This window comes from Sabethes cyaneus, chromosome 3, assembly GCF_943734655.1.
Source record: "Sabethes cyaneus chromosome 3, idSabCyanKW18_F2, whole genome shotgun sequence".
NCBI lineage: Eukaryota > Metazoa > Arthropoda > Insecta > Diptera > Culicidae > Sabethes > Sabethes cyaneus.
In genome coordinates this window covers 249,926,773-249,949,345 of record NC_071355.1, presented here as the reverse complement: position 1 = coordinate 249,949,345, position 22,573 = coordinate 249,926,773, and the positions used below count along the sequence as shown (strand labels likewise).

At 43.8% G+C, this 22,573-nt stretch overlaps 2 protein-coding genes across 2 annotated transcripts; both read left to right on the top strand.

Moving 5' to 3' along the window:
- Window positions 1-1,573: 1,573 nt before the first annotated feature.
- On the top strand, window positions 1,574-6,536 carry LOC128741066 (uncharacterized). The gene is made up of 2 exons (XM_053836643.1): window positions 1,574-6,457; window positions 6,531-6,536. The coding sequence occupies exons 1-2, from the start codon at window positions 1,574-1,576 to the stop codon at window positions 6,534-6,536; spliced, it is 4,890 nt and encodes a 1,629-aa protein (XP_053692618.1).
- Window positions 6,537-15,401: 8,865 nt separating this feature from the next.
- On the top strand, window positions 15,402-22,049 carry LOC128739846 (titin-like). The gene is made up of 4 exons (XM_053835346.1): window positions 15,402-16,194; window positions 16,257-16,386; window positions 16,447-18,479; window positions 18,953-22,049. The coding sequence occupies exons 1-4, from the start codon at window positions 15,710-15,712 to the stop codon at window positions 21,252-21,254; spliced, it is 4,950 nt and encodes a 1,649-aa protein (XP_053691321.1). The 5' UTR covers window positions 15,402-15,709; the 3' UTR covers window positions 21,255-22,049.
- Window positions 22,050-22,573: the final 524 nt, after the last annotated feature.

The following is a 22,573-nucleotide window of genomic DNA, read 5'->3' as shown; positions in this document are numbered from 1 at the left end:
GGTAGTAATTAGCAGAGCTGGATGATGCAGAACATGCTTGACAAGCGGGGTAAGCGCCATCGTCACTTCCGGGGCCCGACTGCGAACACTGGCAAAGCATAGATCGAGGAGGTGCCTGTAGTAGATATGTGTGATGTAATGGAAAAATATGAAATTACAAGAAACATACACACACACACTCGAAACATAATTACTTTCTTAGTTCTGGAGAGAGAAAATGGCATAAAAGAAAAGAAGAACACTTGTATATGTGGGAATAAATTTCAAGAGTTCGGCATTGACGTTAACTTACCGTTGACTAGAGCAATCACGGGAGAATATGTGGGATATATCGCTATTGTAGAACAGCTTGCTCGTAGCCGAGTTTATTGTCGCAAAAAAAAGAAGACGGGAGCACACTGCCGATCGGGAAAAAATCGATTCGTTTCTGAACGTAAGCAACAACAACCGAACGCTTTGGTGAGAGGGAGAAGATATTCGGCTTTCAGATAGAAGCAGAAACCGAGAGTTGAAAAAGCGAGGATTGAAATTCGTAAATCAGTCTGTTAGCTAAACTTGGAAGAATCGCATGGTTTTTGCTGGTGAAAATAAAAGCAATAATTTCTGTTACGACATGGCGCAGTAAACGCTCCCGACGGGCCGGTGAATAAGTTTCTAGACGTTTTCAAGGAAACGAAGTGGTTTGATAACATTAATATGATAGAGCTGGAAGCAAGGCGTCGCATTATGCAAAGTGATGAAATCGTACCTATGTGTTTTATTATGCTCAGAAATGTGTAAAAAAAAAAGAGATTTAGCTTCTGCCGAAGTTTAGATACGTTGTCTGAAAGTTGAAGAAACAAAGAAAAAGAACTAGTCCATAGATGGTGGATGCGCTACCATGTGTTTTGCGAATTTTGTTGATAAATTGTGTTATTGCAAGTTAATTTTGAGTGGAATTTTCGGGAAAAAAGTGTGAATTTTGATTTAACGAGTGCGCTCTATGAAGGATGGGCACTTGCACTCAGTTGAAGATAGTTGTGCGCACCGCTAAGTGGCGATGACAGGCACCTCGACCAACATACCGCTGCAGCAGTGTGAACAGTGTCACAGCATAGATGTCAAAACCGAAAAGTAAACAAATAAAAGCAGAAAGAAGAAAGATTTAGTTAGGAAAGATTTGTAAAGATATAAAGATTTGTAAAGAAGCTAAAGAGAAGATTTTCAAAGGAGAGTGAATAAATTGAATAGAAGAAATTATATAGTTGAAAATAGAAGTGCCGTTTTGGTGGATAGCTGGAAAGAATTTTTCGGATAATTATAGCTACACCAGGTGAGGAAAATAGTTTTACTTCGTGAAACCATTCATTTACTAAATACGTTATTAGATTTTGTCGAACCCGCGAAGATAACCTGAAAAGAGAAGATAAAAAAAATTAGCATAAAACTATAAATGTAAGTAAATTAAAATGAATTTAAAGATATAAAACTAATGCAAATTAATAAATAGTTTCAAGCCGTTGGTAACGAAAACGTTGCTGTGAAAAAGTTTATTGCTAAAAGGGAGTAGTCCGAACAATCTTGAAAATTTATAATGCCTCGACATAACCCTGAAATCGCTGAAAAGTCGGGTTACAATTGCGCGGCTTGCAATCGTCCGGATGATGCGGAAGCTGATATGGTGTTTTGTGACCACTGTCAGAGATGGTTCCATTTCGGCTGTGTTGGTGTCACGGAAGAGGTGAAAGATGTTTCTTGGTGTTGCAGTGGCTGTACGAAAGATGCTTCCGGTGGTGCTGATTCGTTTGATCTGCAAGAGGAGTTGACGCGACTCGAAGATGAGCGGAAGAAGCAAAAACGGGAACTAGAAAAGGAGCGAATTTTGCACCGAAAGCGATTAGAGTTGCAGCAGGAGATGTTCGCGGCTCGCCAGAAGCTAGAAAAAGAAAAACGGGAAATGGAATTGGAGTTCGAAAAGGGGCGGATGGAAAAGATAATTGAGGAAGAAAAGGCCCATCAAATGAAACTCGATCAAATGCGTTTGGAAACACAGGAAAAGCTGAAGCTACTGAAACTGAAGCATAATACAGATGAAGTGGAAGGTGGACAGCATACAAGAACAGGCGGTGATGCAGAAGGTGAAGAAAAAGGCTCAAAGAATAAGAAGAAGAAGGAAGTAATGGCAGAAAACGCGAATCCAGGGAAAAAGCCGGTACTGAAAAAGTCAAGGAAGGAAAAGCCTGGGAAAGCGGATCTGGTAGTCGCAAATAATGGCGATATTGACGGAGCCTATCGAAAATTTTCGACGCCGAAAAAAGCTGGAGATCCGGTAGAGGGTCCATCGCGTTCGTTAGATACTGTGGAAATGAACCGCGACGAGCGTTCGTGGGGCGGCAAGGGTACGCCATTTGGACATCCAGAAGTTCGCAAGCAAAAGAAAAAGCAGAGTAGAGGGCAACAAGATTCCGATGGTGCGGAGTCGGAAAGTGGCGACGACGTCGAAGAAAAGGTTGCTGACGCAGAGGCTAGTGACAATGACGCAGAGGAATTAGATAGTTCGAAGAGCTCCGCAGAAAGTGTGGAAAGTGAAAGTTGCTCGAGCAGGCAGCGACAAAGCCAAGGGCCAACGAAAGCGCAGCTTTCAGCTCGACAGTTCTTGTCTAGAAGACTGCCGATATTTACCGGGAAGCTTGAGGAGTGGCCCATGTTCATAAGCAGCTACGAGACGTCGACAGAAGCATGCGGCTTCTCAAATGTAGAGAATTTGGCACGCTTGCAAGAGTCTTTGAAGGGACAAGCACTGGAAGCGGTTAGAAGCAGACTCCTCTTGCCCACGGCTGTTCCGGAAATAATCAAAACTCTTCGTATGCTTTACGGTCGTCCAGAGCAATTGCTCAATATGCTGTTGTCAAAGGTTCGGAAAACAGCGCCGCCGAAAGCGGATCGATTAGCAAGTTTCATCAGTTTCGGCATGGTGGTCCAACAACTCGCCGATCACCTGGAAGCTACGGGACTAACTACCCATTTAGTCAACCCGATGCTAATACAAGAACTGACTGAAAAGTTACCAGCTGGAACTCAATTGGAATGGGTGCGGTACCGGAGGAAAAGCCAAGTTGTAACCCTGCGGACGCTAGCCAATTTTTTGTCAGCTATCGTTGAAGATGCGAGTGAGATTACGCTGTACGGACAGGCGCCTCCGTCAGTTGAAAGTGAACCTAGAAGAGGAAAAAGGACAGGTAGAGAGCACGAAGGATTCCTGCATGCTCATGATGTAACGGAAAGCAAAAACTATAGTTCATCAGCAAAGCAGAGAACACCTTGTCGAATTTGCAACCGGGTTGACCACCGGATTCGCAATTGTGAGAAATTTCGTAAGCTTCGCGTGGAGGAGAAATGGGAAGCCGTTAGAAAATGGAATATGTGTCCAGTATGCTTGAATGAGCATGGATCGACCCGCTGTAAGCTCAACTTTCGATGTAACGTCGGCGCATGTAATGAACATCATAATTCGTTACTTCATCCCGGGAGCCCAGCCACACATTCGAACTGTAATATCCATTCTATCCAGCCGAAGCAGTCCGTAATCTTCCGCATAATGCCCGTCACACTGTACTGGGAGAATAACGCTATAAACACGACCGCATTCTTGGACGAAGGGTCATCTTACACGCTGTTAGAGAAATCGCTCGCAAACGTTCTTAGTATAAAAGGAACAATCCAACCGCTTCGGGTAACATGGACTGCTGGTGTGTCTCGACTGGAGAAAGAATCCCGCAGAGTGGACCTGTTTATTTCGGCGCAGGGCTCAAACCAGCGTTTTCGGATCAAAGGTGCGCATACGGTAGAAGATCTAAAACTTCCGCAGCATTCACATGCTATGTCGCAAATAGCCAAGCAGTACTGCCATCTTCAGGGGCTTCCTATACAAGATGCCCAGCAAGTCGCTCCGCAGATTTTGATCGGTTTAAATGATATACACCTGTACGCACCGCTTGAGTCGCGGGTTGGTAAACCGGGAGAGCCAATAGCTGTCAGATCGAAACTTGGCTGGGCCATCTACGGACCGACGAATGTAAGCAGCACAGATGCAGGGATTGTGTGTCATCATATGTGCAGTAATGTGACTAACCAGGAGTTGCGCGATCTACTGAAGAGTCAATTTGCGTTGGAGGAGTCCACAATATCCGTAGCTCTACTTCCTGAATCAAAAGAAGACAAAAGAGCAAAGCAGCTTCTAGAGAAAACTACAGTGAGAATAGGTGATCGGTTCGAGACTGGCTTATTGTGGAGAGATGAAGAACCACAGTTTCCGGACAGCTATTTTATGGCCTCGAAACGTCTGCAATGCTTGGAAAACAGACTTAAAAAGGACGGCGCATTATACGACAAAGTTCGGCAAATGGTCGCTGAGTACCTCGACAAGGGATATGCTCATAAAGCTACAGAATCCGAGCTAAGCGAGTCAGATCCAAGCAGGATATGGTACGTACCGCTGAATATAGTTTCCCACCCAAAAAAACAAAAGCTTCGTCTGGTATGGGACGCCAGAGCCGAAGTCAAAGGAGTGTCATTAAATTCAAAGCTTTTAAAAGGCCCGGACATGCTCACTGCTCTTCCCGCGGTAATATGCAGATTTCGTGAACGTCGGGTGGGATTCGGAGCTGACATTAAAGAAATGTACCATCAATTGAGAATCCGTGAGCAAGATAAGCAGGCGCAGAGATTTCTATTCCGAACGGACACTTCGATGAAACCAGAAGTCTACGTGATGGACGTAGCAACGTTTGGCTCCACAAGTTCGCCTTGCTCTGCGCAGTACGTGAAAAACTTAAATGCGAAACAGTTCGCTAAACAGTTTCCAGAGGCGGCAAAGGCGATTGTGGAGAACCATTACGTGGACGACTATTTTGATAGTGCGGAAACAGTTGAAGAAGCAGTGAAACGGGCGAAAGAGGTTCGGTATGTGCATTCAAAGGCAGGATTCCTGCTACGCAACTGGGTCTCCAACTCCGAAGAATTTCTGCATGCCCTAGGCGAGCGCAACGAAAACCAGTTCGTACATTTTAATGACAAAGAGTCGGGCCATGAACGAGTTCTAGGAATAGCGTGGAATCCTGGCAGCGATGAGTTCCTGTTTTCAACTAAGTTGCGAGACGACCTAGAACCGTATTTGTCTGGTGGGTTGCGACCTACGAAAAGAGTCGTCATGAGTTGCGTTATGAGCTTCTTCGATCCTTTGGGGTTACTCTCGTTTTTCACGATCCATGGAAAAATACTAATCCAGGATCTCTGGCGGAGCGGATGTGACTGGGATCAAAAAATAGATGATGAATGTACCGAAAAAGGGAACCGCTGGATTGAGCAGCTTCCAGAAATAGAAAAAGTTCGAATTCCACGATACTATTTCAACGGTGGACGATCTTTGAACGAGAACAGCCTGCAGTTACACGTGTTCGTCGATGCAAGTGAGAGCGCGTACGGTGCTGCGGCGTATCTCCGAATCGAAACAGCTGATGGTCCATTGTGTTCGCTGGTGATGGCGCGATCGAAAGTGGCACCACTCAAACATCTATCAATTCCTCGCTTAGAGCTGCAAGCGGCTGTGGTTGGTGTTAGACTGGCGAAAACCGTTGTGGACATGCTTTCGTTCGAAATCAAAAGCCGATTCATCTGGACTGATTCAAAAACCGTGCTGTCGTGGATATACTCAGATCATCGCAAATACAAACAGTATGTAGCCTTTCGTATCGGGGAAGTACTTAGCCTCTCAAATATTGAAGAGTGGAATTGGGTACCGAGCAGGTGGAATGTAGCCGACAAGCTGACGAAGTGGGAAAAAGGACTCAAATTTGGTCCAAGCGAGGCGTGGTATCGCGCGCCAACGTTCCTGTACGAAGCAAGAAACCAGTGGCCTAAGCAGAGCGTTATCGTACCGAACGTTTCTGAAGAGTTACGCGCGGTCCATCTGTTTCATGACGTTTCATTGGTGGAAGAACTAAACATGATAGAGAGGATTTCGATGTGGAGAATACTCGTCCGATCAGTAGCATGCGTCTTCAGGTTCGCTTCAAATTGTAGAAGAAAGCGGGAAGGCCTACCAATCGAAGCGGTTCCAGCTCGGACAGAAATAAAAAGATGTCTAAAACGCAACATTCCATCAGTTGTAGTTCCTCTGAAACGAATGGAATACCAGAAAGCGGAGGCGTGCCTGTGGAGGTGGGCACAATCAAATAGATTTGCAGAAGAAATAAAAACCCTGAAAAAGAATCGAGACCGAGAGCTTCCGAAACAGTATCGGTTGGAGAAGAGCAGTGAACTCTACAGCCTATCTCCATTCATCGACGAGCAAGACGTGTTGAGGATGGAAGGAAGAACCGCGCAAGGTTTATCGGTTCCTTTCGAGCTTCGGTTTCCGATTATACTTCCGAAACGACATCCCATAACCGACAAGCTTCTGCAGTTCTATCATCAGCAAGTGGGCCATAGCAACACGGAGACAGCAGTAAACGAAGTTCGACAACGTTTTTATATTCAAAACTTGCGAGCAGAGATGAAGCGAATAGCGAAAGCCTGCATATGGTGCAGGGTAAAGAAATGTAACCCTAGAAACCCCAGAATGGCCCCACTTCCTCACTCGCGTGTTACGCCAAACCTGGCGCCATTCTGCTTTACCGGAGTGGACTTTTGTGGGCCAGTTACAGTAAGCGTGAATCGCCGGTCAGAAAAGAGGTACATCTGCTTGTTTACCTGCATGACTACGAGAGCCATACACCTTGAGGTTGCTCATAGCTTAACAACGCAAGCGTGTTTGATGGCCATACGACGTTTTGTGTGCCGTCGAGGAAAGCCTTTGGAGTTCTACTCAGACAACGGCACAAACTTTCAAGCAGCTAGCAAAGAGATTGTGAAGCGGATCGAAAACGAGTGCGAAGACACCTTTACCGACTCCAGAACACGCTGGAACTTTAACCCGCCTAGCGCACCCCACATGGGGGGAGTGTGGGAAAGATTAGTGCGTTCGGTGAAGGCAGCGTTGACCGTGTTTGATGATGGGCGATCGATGACGGATGAAGTACTTCTGACAGTACTGGCAGAAGCTGAAGATCTGATCAATTCACGTCCTCTGACGTACGTCGCCGTTGAACCGGGATCAGAAGCGGCATTGACACCTAATCATTTCGTACGGGGCGTCGGAACAGTGAATCCAGAAGACTACATTCAACCAACTAACGAGGCTGAAGCTCTCAGAGATCGTTACAAGCAGTCGCAGCTACTAGCAGACCGATTGTGGACTCGCTGGGTGGCTGAGTACTTACCTTCGATTAACCGGAGGACCAAGTGGCTTACAGAGACTCCGTCATTGACATGTGGTAATTTAGTGTACCGTGGACCCCCGTTCGTTTGACCGTTTTTAATCTGAACACTTTTTAATTTGAACCCCGTTGGTTTGCACGACGTGCAAATTAAAAATGGTTCAAACGTCATTCTCAATATGACAACATTTGCTTATGCAGACAATGCACATAAACACGATTTGTTTGTGCTGATCTACCGTGTTTAAACTGTTTCACATTGCGTTTTCCCAACGATTATGGTAGAAATCCGATCGGAGAATGAAATATTCGCTGCTTGCAACTGCCAACTGAATCAAACCACCAAAACAATAACAAAGAGCAGGGCAGCCAGTTCACACAAGTTCCAGCATATTTAGGGTTACCAGTTGTTCAAATTAAAAACTAACCCCGTTAGTTTGCATGAGGAATCGTTCAAACGAACGGGGGTCCACTGTACATCGCCGATGATAATAGACGACGCAGCTGGATCCGTGGTGTGGTATCCAAAGTTTATCGAGGAGCGGACGGCAGAATCAGGCAGGCATTGGTACAAACTTCGAGAGGCGAGTTCAGAAGACCAGTCACTAAACTTGCGGTGCTAGAGATACAAGATTGTAAATCCGGCGCAGCAGTGGAGACTTCACCAGAATTACGAGGAGGGGCTATGTGCGCACCGCTAAGTGGCGATGACAGGCACCTCGACCAACATACCGCTGCAGCAGTGTGAACAGTGTCACAGCATAGATGTCAAAACCGAAAAGTAAACAAATAAAAGCAGAAAGAAGAAAGATTTAGTTAGGAAAGATTTGTAAAGATATAAAGATTTGTAAAGAAGCTAAAGAGAAGATTTTCAAAGGAGAGTGAATAAATTGAATAGAAGAAATTATATAGTTGAAAATAGAAGTGCCGTTTTGGTGGATAGCTGGAAAGAATTTTTCGGATAATTATAGCTACACCAGGTGAGGAAAATAGTTTTACTTCGTGAAACCATTCATTTACTAAATACGTTATTAGATTTTGTCGAACCCGCGAAGATAACCTGAAAAGAGAAGATAAAAAAAATTAGCATAAAACTATAAATGTAAGTAAATTAAAATGAATTTAAAGATATAAAACTAATGCAAATTAATAAATAGTTTCAAGCCGTTGGTAACGAAAACGTTGCTGTGAAAAAGTTTATTGCTAAAAGGGAGTAGTCCGAACAATAGTGAAGCAAGATTCTGCTGGCAGAATTGCTTAATAGATGGGAGACGAGTTGGAGAGATGATAGATAAATATTGGTAAGCTCAATTAAAGAATGACGGGAAAGATTTCTTTTAATGAATCAATGCGACAAACAAAGGTAAAAGCCATGTTGGAAAAAAGGTTAGTAACATGATGATTTAGCAACATTTCGGATGTTTTATGTAACTTGATGACTTGATTGATGATGAATCAGTTACAGTATGATGATTTAGTAACTTACTTATGATTTTATAACTTGACGATTTAGTAATTTGATGATCAATGAAGGTTTAGCAGCTTGATGACTATGATTTAGTAATTTGATGATACAGATTTGGTAACTTGATAACGGTTTATGTATCTTGATGACTGTTTTAGTAACTTGATTATGATGTTGATTGAATATTTTGAGAATTATGTTCTAGTGTCTTGATGATGGTTTACGTAACTTGAATTGATAATAATAACGGTTTAGTTACTTGATGATGATGAGTTGGCAGCTTTATGATGATTTAGTATCTTGATGACGATAATTCAATAATTTGATGATGATTTGGAAACTTAATGGTGATAATGTAGTAACTCATTTCGTAATTTGATGATTTTGATTTGGTAACTTGAGGATGATGATTCAGTAATTTGTTGATAATTTAGTAATTTGATGTTAATGGATTAGGATGATGATTTAGCTATTCGATGTCGATGAGTTGATAACTTGAGGACGTTGATTCTGTAAATTGATGACAATGATTTGGTAACTTGTTAATAACCATTTAATAAGCAATAGTGGGAGATTTCTGTTAATGAGTTGACTTTGACAAAAAGGTAAGAGCCAGATTCAAAATAGGATAGTAACATATTGGTGGTGATCATGCTAGGAACTTGACGATAATTTAATAACATGATGATGATTTTATATCTTGTTGATGATGGGTTGAAGGTTGAAGAAGGTTTATGTTAATTGATGACTTGATTGCTGATATGATTAAGTTATTTAATGATAATGTTTGTTACTTCAATGATGATTTGGAACTTTGATGATTATTTAGCAATTTTATGATGGTGAAACCGATAATGATTATAAAAAAAACGATACGCTGAATAGTTTTGGCCAATAATGATACGGTGCAATTACGTTCCGAATGGGTAGAAAAAGCGATAGAACTCTGAGATGTGATAACAGTGCAATTGGACACTGTGGGTCGTTACGGAGCATTTGTACTCCAAATGAGTTAAATGATTACAGTGGAATTGGACACTGTGTGACAGTTGAATTGTAAGTCTGTACGGAGCAATTGGACTCCGAATGAGTTGAAGGAGCGGTAGGACTCCGATATGTGGTAACAGTGCAATTGGACACTGTGGGCCGATACGGAGCAATTGGACTCCGGATGAGCTGAAGGAGCGATAGGACTCCGAGATGCGGTAACAGTGCAGTTGGACACTGTGGGTCGATACGGAGCAATTGGACTCCGAATGAGTTAAATGATAACAGTGCAATTGGACACTGTGTGATTGTTGAACTGTAAGTCTGTACGGAGCAATTGGACTCCGAATGAGTTGAAGGAGCGATAGGACTCCGAGATGCGGTAACAGTGCAGTTGGACACTGTGGGTCGATACGGAGCAATTGGATTCCGAATGAGTGAAATGATAACAGTGCAATTGGACACTGTGTGACAGTTGAATTGTAAGTCTGTACGGAACAATTGGATTCCGAATGAGTTGAAGGAGCGATAGGACTCCGATATGTGGTAACAGTGCAGTTGGACACTGTGGGTCGATACGGAGCAATTGGACTCCGAATGTGTTGAAGGAGCAATAGGACTCCGAAATATGATAGCAGTGCAATTGGACACTGTGGGTCGATACGGAGCAATTGGACTCCGAATGAGTTAAATGATAACAGTGCAATTAGACATTGTGTAATTGTTGAATTGTAAATCTGTACGGAGCAATTGGACTCCGAATGAGTTGAAGGAGCGATAGGACTCCGAGATGCGGTAACAGTGCAGTTGGACACTGTGGGCCGATACGGAGCAATTGGACTCCAAATGTGTTGAAGGAGCAATAGGACTCCGAATGTGTCGAAGGAGCAATAGGACTCCGAAATATGATAACAGTGCAATTGGACACTGTGGGTCGATACAGAGCATTTGTACTCCAAATGAGTTAAAAGATTACAGTGCAATTGGACACTGTGTAATTGTTGAATTGTAAATCTGTACGGAGCAATTGGACTCCGAATGAGTTGAAGGAGCGATAGGACTCCGATATGTGGTAACAGTGCAATTGGACACTGTGGGCCGATACGGAGCAATTGGACTCCGAATGAGTTGAAGGAGCGATAGGACTCCGAGATGCGGTAACAGTGCAGTTGGACACTGTGGGTCTATACGGAGCAATTGGATTCCGAATGAGTGAAATGATAACAGTGCAATTGGACACTGTGTGACAGTTGAATTGTAAGTCGATACGGAGCAATTGGACTCCGAATGTGTTGAAGGAGCAATAGGACTCCGAAATATGATAACAGTGATTGGACATTGTATGATTTTAATGGTTTGAGTCACTATAAGACCATGCAACTATGCGATATAAATCACATAAGTCAAAGATTTTTAGCTAATGCGAAAATAACGAACTAAACAAAAACAGCAAAAAAGTTTTGTTTAAATAAGTTTTATGATATTTGTCGAGCAGTTGCATATATTTAAATACTTTTGATGTTGAAAAAAAAAAATAAAAAAAAAAAAAGATAAATGAAACTACAAAATTAAAAAAAAAAATTAAAATAAAATCAAGATAAACCAATTTTATGAAATAGTAATAAATAAATTCAGAACAAGGAGTAGGGGCGAAGGATATTGTAGTAGATATGTGTGACGTAATGGAAAAATATGAAATTACAAGAAACATACACACACACACTCGAAACATAATTACTTTCTTAGTTCTGGAGAGAGAAAATGGCATAAAAGAAAAGAAGAACACTTGTATATGTGGGAATAAATTTCAAGAGTTCGGCATTGACGTTAACTTACCGTTGACTAGAGCAATCACGGGAGAATATGTGGGATATATCGCTATTGTAGAACAGCTTGCTCGTAGCCGAGTTTATTGTCGCAAAAAAAAGAAGACGGGAGCACACTGCCGATCGGGAAAAAATCGATTCGTTTCTGAACGTAAGCAACAACAACCGAACGCTTTGGTGAGAGGGAGAAGATATTCGGCTTTCAGATAGAAGCAGAAACCGAGAGTTGAAAAAGCGAGGATTGAAATTCGTAAATCAGTCTGTTAGCTAAACTTGGAAGAATCGCATGGTTTTTGCTGGTGAAAATAAAAGCAATAATTTCTGTTACGACAGTGCCCATTTTCGTTGTGTATATCGTTTACTTGTAGAACGGTTTCAGTACTACCCAGGTAACCAATAAGCATTAAAATAAGTAGTAAATCAATCGTTTATTAGCATCCCTGGCGTTTTATACTGCAGGTTGTTGTTTATCAGCTTTTTGACAGCATAACTGTTGTAAATTAGTATCCACAATTCTATTTAAATTCTTCTTGTTGGTAACTAGCTGCAAATAAGCATTGTCAGCACTATAAGAGGGCTAGCAGTAAAGTAGCCGCATATTTTGCCAAAATAGCATTTAATTAGCATTTAAGGCAACTTAAATGCTTATTGGCTTGCTCTTAAATTGCATTGGAAATGCTTATTGGTTACCTGGGTATAGCAATCGAGCAATTCAATATTGATAGGCGATAAAGTTGACGAACCCATGTCAGCGTATCACGTCACTCAATGCTTGGTAGATTGAAATCGCCCAGAATAATAATGTCATCCGACGCAGACGCCATCGATGCTTGTTCGGATATGAACCAGTTTTTGTAGCAACCGATTATTTTTCGGTAATGCTCAAACTGCAATATATTTAAATTAAAACTAATTTTCAAAATATATACATTTAACTTACAAGAAGTGGTTTTACGTTTTCCGCTAACACTTTCTTCCTATCCTACGCTTGCTATAATTTATGGTTTGGCAATACGTTTTGTGCCTAAGGTCAACTTAGGGTGAGCTACCCTACTAGTAATTTCCGCGGCTGCGAATGCAGAGATTCGATCTGGTAAGTATATATTTTTGATTTGTTTCAAGCTACTTACTACAAGGTCACTGCTGGTTACGGTAAGTATTATTTACAGGTAAGTATTCCACGTAAGTTTCAACGGTTGCTGTATCTGCAGGTAAGTAAATATATATCTTGTTTACATCTTGTTGTTTACAGGTTAGCACTAATTCACTAGGTACTTTATTTCTTACCACTCTGATCTAACTTTTTCTAGCACTTAGCAGGAGCTGTTTCGCAGTTCTGCTGATATTTCGCACTTTAGCGGTAATTTTGCTTCGATTAATTGAAATTTAGCGGTTAAAACACAATTTAGATCACTTTATACAATGGCGAATTTACCTATAGGCTCTATCTTTTTCACTGTAAACATTCGATCACAATGTAAACAACCTGCACGATATGTTTGCAGTGTTGCCATATATGCGGTATCGTAACAATGCTATTTGGTTAACTGAATCAATATGTGCATTCAGAATAACCGGGTCTCGGATGCGGTCAGGAGGTACGTAGATAGCACACAACAGTCTACGGTCTGAAAGTTTAATATTTACCTATACTTGCTCAACTGGCAACCACTCGACGTTTTCGATGACGAAGGTCTGCAAGTGGCGGTGGACCGCAATCAAGACTCCGCCTCCCGTAGCTTTGCGGCTGGTGAGTACACTTCGATCACAGCGAAAGACTTCGTAGTTCGGCCCAAACATCTACTGAGAGCACGTACGGTTGTCAAGCCAGGTTTCGGTCAGCACAATGATCTCATACGGACTGTCGGCGCATGCTAGCAGGTAGTCAGGAACACTCGTGTTCATACCACCAACGTTCTGGTAATAGACGTGAACGGGATGGAGTTTTGAGAGGCCCGATGGCGATGAACTAGAAGCGAAGCACGGATTAACAGTGGGGCTGGGATCAGCGATTTCACACTTGCTTGGAAGGCGATTTTGGAAGCCCCGTTCCCTGCACCCGCCAGCAGGACCGGGATGGCTGCTGGTCGCTGCCTGGAAAGGCTCGACTGCGGCGGGGGGGTCGGGGCGTCCGTAATTCCATCTGCAGTGCGTCCCAGTATCACGTCGGGCGAGGAGACATGCGGATGTCTGAGGTCACGGTCGTTCTGGTGGAATGTCAGTTCAGCAGTTGGAGTGTCGTCATCAACGTGTCGTTCAGTAAGGACCGATGTCGGATCATGCAAATGTGTAGTACTGGAAACACGGTACCTTACAGAGTACTTTGAGAGTAATACAGGTACAGAGCAACGTGATGCCACGCCAGTTACCGTATTCAGTTAGGTCTCCTTTTTCAGGATTTTTGACCAATATGCCCTGCATCCGATCCACCGGAAAAGTGGCGGACTTTATGGGGAAATAGCGATCCACCAATTACCACAGAAAACAGCTCCCCGTTTTCGCTCGTCTCTCCTAGGCCATGGCGTCCAATGTCCAATGACGCGTTCACGTTGTTTGAGCCAGTCTTCACGTTGAAGTCGCCCAAGTGGATTTGGATGTCCCCCTTCGGGATTTTCTCAACCATGCTGTTCAGCTGGCTGTAGAAACTTTCTTTCTCCTGCAGATCGGCAGCATCTGTTGGCGCATAGCACTGGATTGCCGCAAGGTTTTTAACCCGTGTTCTAAATCTGGCAACGATTATTCGCTCATTTATCGGTTCCCCCTTCATCAGGGCCGCATGTGCCCCTGGAGTCAGAAGGAATTCAACTCCTCTTTCTCGAGTAGCATTTTCACCTCGTATGCCAGAGTAGAGCACGACTTGCCGCCCGGATTATGTCTTGTGTTCGCCAGTACCCGGCCAACGGACAACCGCGAGGTTGCGTTGCATGTTGAAGAGAGGTCGGTTGCATATAAATAAACCATAATGCCAAAGCTGCTAAGCAAAAGGAAACGTATAAGGTTTTGCACGGGCGAGCATAACCTCACTTCTTTGACGTCTATCAGTGGTTTGTTTACGTGGACTTAGAACATGGGCTAATACAGCCTGAATTCGTTAATTGGGCCACGACTGCACTCTAGCTGATTCGCTAATTGGGTCGACTGACAGTTGTTAGAAATTTCTAAACTCGAAAATTCCATACAATTTTGACATTCAAGTTGTCACATAGCCCAATTAGCGAACACCCAATTAACGAACCGCCCAATTAACGAACCACCAATTAACGAAACTTTGCTGTATTCCGATTAAAAATGGTTATTTCAGCGGGGGTATAAATCTCAGAAATCAATGATTCGTGCTTGAACCATCATAGATCCTTGCATAAATCCCATAAACTATAATTTCCGATCGACTAAATACCCTAAATAGCGCGATTATACGTCATTTTGCCAAAGTGCTATCGAAAATAATGGCATAAGCCATATTGCCCATATTGCATATTTCATGATCCCACCTTTTCCATCTGCATACCGTGTGTCCGTGATGCGTTCCTGTCATGTCCATGTGTCAAGGGTGTCAAAGTGTGTCGCAATGATTTTGATTGTCAGAGGTGAGAGTTTGGTACATTCTGTTGCTATCTCGTTCACAAAACATTCAAACAGCAGAAAGCATGCCGATTTCGCGGAAGAGCGAGTGAGATGGTTTCCTACCGACACCCAACCTGATATGGAAAGAATATTGAGCTATCTGTCACGTACTTCACACAACTACACTCGACCATCGAAAAAGAAGAAGAAACCGTGCGTTTCTTTCAAGCACGGAATTTCACTCTTGAAGAAAAATCGCAAAGTGTGTGATCAAAAAATATGTTCGCCTGAGAACGATTAAAAAAGTGACTTCGGCTTGAAAGTAGGCCACAATTGTGTACAGAGGCACCCATATAACACAAAGCGTATCGCGTAATTCGAGTGCACTTCGGAGTTGCGGTGAATTTTGCGTTTTTACCTCCATTCAGGACGACAACATTTTGTGCACTTGTGTCAAGTTTCTGCTAGTCTGCTGTTTTTCTGAAGTTTGATTTCCGCGAGAAATATCAAAATTGTGGTGATTTGAGCGCCGCAAATGCGGATCAGGCTCGCGAAGTCCGCGATTTGCCATTATGAGTCACCGGAACAGCGATAACAACGCTTCGTGGGGCAGTCGAAGTTCTCGCAACAATGACAGTGGTGGGAGTGGAGGAGGTTATAAGGAGCGCAGCTGGTCCGGAAATCGCTACGCTTCCGATAATCGGTACAACAATAACAACAAAGACCGCCGGAATTATCGCAGTTACGGTGGTCGGAACGAGCGACGGAACTATGACGACCGAAGGGGCAATCCGTATCGCAATAACAGCAGTTGGACTAGCAATGTCGGCATGGAAGGTCCGTACATGTCACATTCAAGGCACCAGAAAAATTGGCATCAGAACCGGAAACCGGATAAGGGAAACACGTACGACGCCCAGATAGCGCAGCCGAATGCAAAGGCACACGATAGCGATCCCGAGGAAGGGGAAATAGTGTCGAATGATTCTCAAACAAACGCGGTTCCCAGCAATGGAGGACCCGATAGCAAGGACTGTGAGCCGGCAATAGGAATAAAGTGATTAAATTTGGCGGTTGAATTTGCGAATAATGTTTCTAACGTTAGTTTTCATGTTTTAGCCCTGACGAAGGTAAAAATGATAACCATACTAGTCCCAGTGAAGAATTTCAAGGTTTTCCCGATGTCGATCCACCAAAGGCACCGAACGGTGCCAATCTAGAGAACAAAGACATTGATTTGTCCGTAAAGGTGTGTCAACGTCGAACGTTTCAGTAAGTTTTCGTTATTTTTATTTTGTTTTTCTTGTAGGAGCCGTCGACAGTGGACAATAAACTGGACATGATTCCACAGGAGAATGAATTGATAAAATTGATAGAAGATGAAGCTTTAAAAATGATAACCGACGCAGAGCAACCGTCTTGTTCGAGTTCGCTGCAAAACGTTGCGCAAGAAAGTACTGCACAAGCAACTGCTTCGATGAGCTCCACTCAGAATCCGGAACGCCGTTCGACCATTGATGCTGAGCAAGTTACGCGAAAACTGATTAATCAATTGACTTCGATGAACAAGTACAGCCTAAAACAAATGATTAACAATCCCGACAGCAAGTACGAATCCGTGCTCAAAACTCACGCACGACAGAAGCTTCGCGCGGAGGTGCGTCGGCAATTGCGCAACTTTAGTCTCAGCGAAAATTCAGCACAAACGAAAACTACCTGCGGAATGCTCGAACCGGATGAATGCGTAGATTCGGATAAAATTCCAGATGCTCTACTGGAGCAAATCGGTAAAGTGCTAGATCTTAATCTTCTAGATTTGAGTGTCGGAGAGGAGCAACCTGTAGTGGTACCGGCAGGGTCGGTTGAAGATGACGACTGTGCCATTAATCAGAGTGATGCAGACTATTCCGCGGCGGAAGTACTTGATAAAAATCTTCGCCTGAACGATGACGACGGTCAGCTGCATCTGGATGCCGAGGACATTTTCGCGCGTGCCGAAATGTTGCTCATGAAGGGAAGCGGGGCCGGTTTGCCGGGAAGTTCCTCGGCACCAAGCTCGCCAACCGAGGAAATGTTCCCCAACGATCAGATTGATTCTATCGTAAGTGAAGAGAGTGGATATGACAAGACATTGGATTTGAATGGAAGTTCCAATGGGGAGAGCAAAGATCAAAGTATCAAAGAAGATCCTCCGGCAAGTGCGGAATTCACTTGTTTTCTGAGAGTTAGCACGGTGGAAGAATTGAATAAAAAAGTTGACAACGTTTCCGTACCGATTGAGGTGGAACCAGCATGCCCTATGGAAATCATCGACGACCCCCCAATAGTTTTGCCAGTTGCCTTGGAAAATTTGTGCAACACAGTCGTTAGCGAGCCTCCGGAATTTCAATCTCAAGATATACCTGCCGAACCAGTCCCACAAGAATCTTTACCTGATGAAACGCCCACTATTATAGAAGTTATACAAAGCCCGAAAACTGAGACAACAGTTCAAGAATTGGCGGAACAAATCGATAATTCAGCGAAACCATCAGTAGAGGATTCGCCTTTCGTTGCCGCTGCTGATGAACCAAAATTGGAAACGATTTCCCCGCAAGAAGAGCCTTCTAATCAACCGACAATTACTGAGGTACCTTGCTCGGCTGCACCCAGTATTGTGCTGGAACAAACCCCTGAGATTACAACAGTCAACATAACTCGGCCACCTCTGCAACCCGAGCTGCCAGTCCGCAAATCCAAAAGTTCAAAAAATTACAAACCGAATCTAGTACAGCACGAGCAACCAAAACGAGACAGTAAATACTCCTCATCGCGATCTTCATCAAGTACAGCCACCGCCCCAAACAGCAATCCTCTGCCCGTAACAAATAAACCATACAAGCCAGGACCGAATCTCGCAGCTCTAAAACAGACTGGTAAACATCAAGCTGGCAGCAGCAGTACCAATAAAACAACCATCGCCGACGATGGCAATAAGGAACAAAAAAATCAAAAGAAACGTGATTCCAGCAGCAGCAACCAGTTGGCACCTACTGGCAACAGCTCCGCAGCAGCCAGTCCAAGCAAAAGCACCGGACTAACCCTACTAGCCGAGGAAATGCAACAGTCCTCGCGGTCCACATCTCCTTCGCCGTTGAAATCCGTTGCTAACCGACCGAAAACACCCGGTCCCATGGTAACGTCGCCGGACTCCGAACCGAAAGAGAAGAAGAAGAAGCGAAAACGCAGCCGCAAAAGGAAGAGCCTTCCGGAGGACATCGGAGGTATGATGCTGGAGTGTGACCTGCGGGTATCACGGCCGACCGTTACCCCAACACCGCCGCCCGTTCAGCAGCAGCCACGGTAAGTGCCAATATTAATCGAATGTGCGACCTGATTCTTTTTTTTCTGAACGGTCTATAGAAGTTACTAGAAAAAGAGACCTTTTTTGGTTCGAAAATGTGGTTTGCAGAAAACAAAGCAAGCCATGATAATTGGCAAACCACGTTTTTCTGCAAAGTTTAAATTTTGTGCAACGCACAAAAACTTGAAATTATCACTTAAAAAGTGACGGATTTGATCATTTTCTGTTGAATGTTTAAACTAGGAACTGTGCAAATTTTTTATTTATAATTAAAGAGTTCGACACATAAAGCAACTTAGGAGCGATTCGCTGTTACAGTTGGTTGGTTGTGGAAGAACCAGGAAAAGTTAGGTTAAATCATTTTGCACCGGATTAGTGGTTCCTCTGCTGGACAAACCAAAAAATGTCTGCTTTTCAACCAATGCTTTTGTAGAATAAAGCCTTAACAAGACTTTTTTTTATCAATCAACAGGGAAACTGCTCCAGTCAGTAACACCAAGCGTAACAGTGAGCCGGAACGCGAACCAAAACCTATTCGAGAGACCCGGGCCCGGTCGGTGGATCCCAAAATGATCAGTGATTCGAAGCGGGACAAGGATAAGGAACGTGATCGTTACAGGGAAAAATCCCGGAACAGGGAACTGGATGAACGGAAAGAAAGTGAGCGTGAGGCAAGAAGGGAGAAAAAAGAAGAACACCGACGAGAGAAGGAGAAGGAAAAGGAGAGCAAACGAGAAAAAGATACTGATAAGGCGAAGGAAAAGGAGAAGGAATTCGCTCCGATTGTTGAAGATTGCTTGACGAAGGGTGGTAGCACCCCACAAATGGAGCTACTCGTAGTCAAACCTGAACGGGAGAGGAAGAAGTCACCAACGCCGGCCAAATCGAGTTCAAGATCATCGGTTGACACGAACAAACCCCTTAAAGATACAAAGGAATTGAAGGAAATTGCCAAGGAATCTCCAAAGGAACCTATACAAGTAGAGAAAGAAAAAGAAGTCAATTCAGAACTGCCGAAGGAGAAAGAACCGAAGAAGACTAAAGAAGCAAAGGAAAGCAAAGATATAGTTAAAGATAAGGATAAAGAACCAGTGGATAATAGTAAGGAAAAGGATACGAGGGAGTGTTCTAAAGAAAAAGAATCAGTAGATAAAGATTTCACAGTCGAAACGACAGAAAAGCCGAAAGATAAAGAACTTGACGTTGTCGACGGTTGCTCGCAGAGCGAAACTAAGAAACCACCGAAGAAAAAACGAAACCTTCTGCGTGGACCCAACCTGGTAAAAGGACGCCGTGAAGTTCCGAAGGAAGTTCCGTCCTCCAATCCGCAGACCAACGGTAGCGAGGAAACGCCCAAACCAGATGAAACGCTTTCGGTACAACCCAGCCTGATGCCAGCATTGCCAGTGGTTACCGCAGAACCGGCGGCTCCCGGAATCGTACCGATGAACTTTCCAATTCACAAAACTCGCCGCGATATAGTTATCACGGAAAACGTTGATCCCATTCCGGCACTGCGTTCTACTGTTAGCTCACTAATTCACCGAACTGCCTCACCACGACCATGGAAATCTCCCGGGGAGAAAAAGCTCATTCCAGCCACACCATTAATTTCTTCTGCACCGACCGCTACGGTTACACCAATGTCTCCACCGCAGGTGGAACGTCATCTAATGGCCTGTTCGGCTGTGACGTCACCGTCCGCAGCCTTAATTGTAGATGCACAACCATCGCCACAACACCATCAGCAACAACCACAGAGTTTTCATTCTGTCACTTCCCCGACCGTAGCCCAGCCGGATGTTCTTGCGAGGATTGGTCTTCCCAGCGCAGCACTGGCGTCTCCCCAGCCAATCAATTTCGGACCTGTTATGACCCTAGTTAACCAAATGCAGGACATTGATAACAAAATGAGCGATTTCCAGCGCCGCAAAATGCAAATCGACAGTGAAATCATGAGATTAAACTCGGAAAAGTTCCAAATCGATCAGAACTCTATGCAGCTGCAGAACGATCGCTTTATGGTGTTGAATGCTCTACGAGCTGCTCTAGTGGAATGCGAACTGAGTGCCCTGGCTGCAGCGCAGAGCGCAGCTGTGATCGCACCGGTCGTGTCTAGCAATCGCAGACGCCAACTCGTACCGGAAACGGAAGAGCCTCCCAGAAACAAGAGACGAAAGCCAGTCGAACCCGTTACTGTCCCACCCACCAACGAAAATACTGCACAAGTACTATCGTGTCCGGAACTTTCCGAACCAGAAGAATCTTCCTCAACTCAACCCAGTACCGTCGCTAATGGCTCCGAAAGGACCATTCGGCGCATTACCAAAATAAGTGACAACACCCAAATACTGAAGCTGTTTCAAAGACGCCGAATGGTATCGGAAAAATCCGTCGAAGAAAGTCAATCCGAAGACAGTATTGTACAACTGACGGAAGCGCCAACGCCGGTTAAGCGTCGCCGAACCCGCACGGTACACGTAATCGAGCATGCCGATCCGGTGGTCTCATCGCCGCCGACCGGTCGATTACGAAGCGATGCGAACCGTGCGGTTGAACCGAAAAAATCCGTCGAAGTTTCCGTACCAATAGAGCAGCCTCCCCCGGCTAGCGTTGTGTCGGCTCCAAGCATTCCGACCCCGTCCGCATCCGCCTCGGCTCGACTAAAAAAGGACGAAGAAATCCCGCTAACCGCTCACAAGAACCTGCTGACGCGGCAGGTCAAGATCGTGCTTAGCAAGCTGAACGTTGCTGGTCGCCGCGGTACCACATGATCCCTGACGGCCGGTTGTCCCAACCGGTGAAACCGAACATGACTCATTCTCTGCAAAGTTTGGTATTATGTTTCATTAGTTCGAACAAAAACAAAAACAATTGTACTATTTGAAAGTAAAACCGCAGGGAAAGACATGACAGTCCAGTGAAATTTATTGAAATATATGCGTCTTAGTTGTGGTATTATTCGTGTATGCGCGAATAGTACTTAATAAATTTAATGTTTCACTAATTTTCCCCCTCCAAATTCAAATGATTGTACATAGATGTCAAAGACGCAATGGAAACAAAAAAATTATAAAAGTCTTAAACAGGGCATATTTAAATTAACGCGCAGAAACAGTCAGTCATTTATCATACGATCCATGATCATATTTGAACACGTGCAGCAATAGGGACTACTTCGTTTAGAGAAAAAAAAACTATACAAATATTCAATCGTACGTAACAATCCTCAACCGCCAAGTTGTTGATCAAAAAATTCCGGTTTTGTCAAGTGTGAATATTCAAATTTAGTTGAAGAGTCATACATGTTAAGAAATGGAATGTTTTACACAAACACACATTTGGCTTCCCCGTCTGTCACAGGCGGAGATCGCACATCCAAAGTGCATTCGACTGACACCGGCAGCGGCATACGGGACGACGGGACGTCCTGAGAACATAAGAATGCACCCCCGCCCACCCCGTCCTCCGGTGTGACCCCCGCTCCCCCACACCTTTTCGGAAGCATAACGTGTGAACGTCGAATGTCGAACGCGAGGGCAATGTTAGGATCCAAACATGAAATGAAATCGAAGTAAATTATCTTATCTATAAAAAAATAAGTGGTGCTCTTGTAGCTATTAATTTTATCACAATTCCCTTATCTCTATGCCTAAGATTGAATACCGTTAAATGTGGAAATTATTTTCTGCTTTTTCTACAAACATCAGAAACCTTTTTAATTTGTAAATCAAACTGGAAGAAAGGACAGTTTGAAACCTTACATTTTGTAAAACCATTTATTCTGCGAAAATTTCGCATTCAATTGATTTCTCAGCAAACATAGGGCACGGAGGGTTCGTCACTATTGGCGTCTAAGTCTTTCGCTAAACAGTGAGTAAACAAATCAGTTTAGCCTACTGCGTGGTGGTAGCGGTAAAGGTGCGTACGACATACGACAGATTGCTCATCATGGCGTCTGTCTGGCACGTTGCAAGCGTTGCCTAAAAGCATCGGACTTGAAATTAAAGAAAAAGGAAACTGTTTTCGCGATTAAATTCGGGCAAAAAATTTATTTAGGGAAAACAGTTTTTTTTTCTTTAAGTTAAATTTC

Bases quoted from the DNA above. Each gene is read 5' to 3' on its own strand.
- LOC128739846 (XM_053835346.1), top strand. From the start codon at position 15,710: ATGAGTCACCGGAACAGCGATAACAACGCTTCGTGGGGCAGTCGAAGT. The intron at 16,387-16,446 runs GTGTGTCAACGT...TTTTTCTTGTAG, and splicing joins ACATTGATTTGTCCGTAAAG to GAGCCGTCGACAGTGGACAA. The intron at 18,480-18,952 runs GTAAGTGCCAAT...ATCAATCAACAG, and splicing joins CCCGTTCAGCAGCAGCCACG to GGAAACTGCTCCAGTCAGTA.
- LOC128741066 (XM_053836643.1), top strand. From the start codon at position 1,574: ATGCCTCGACATAACCCTGAAATCGCTGAAAAGTCGGGTTACAATTGC.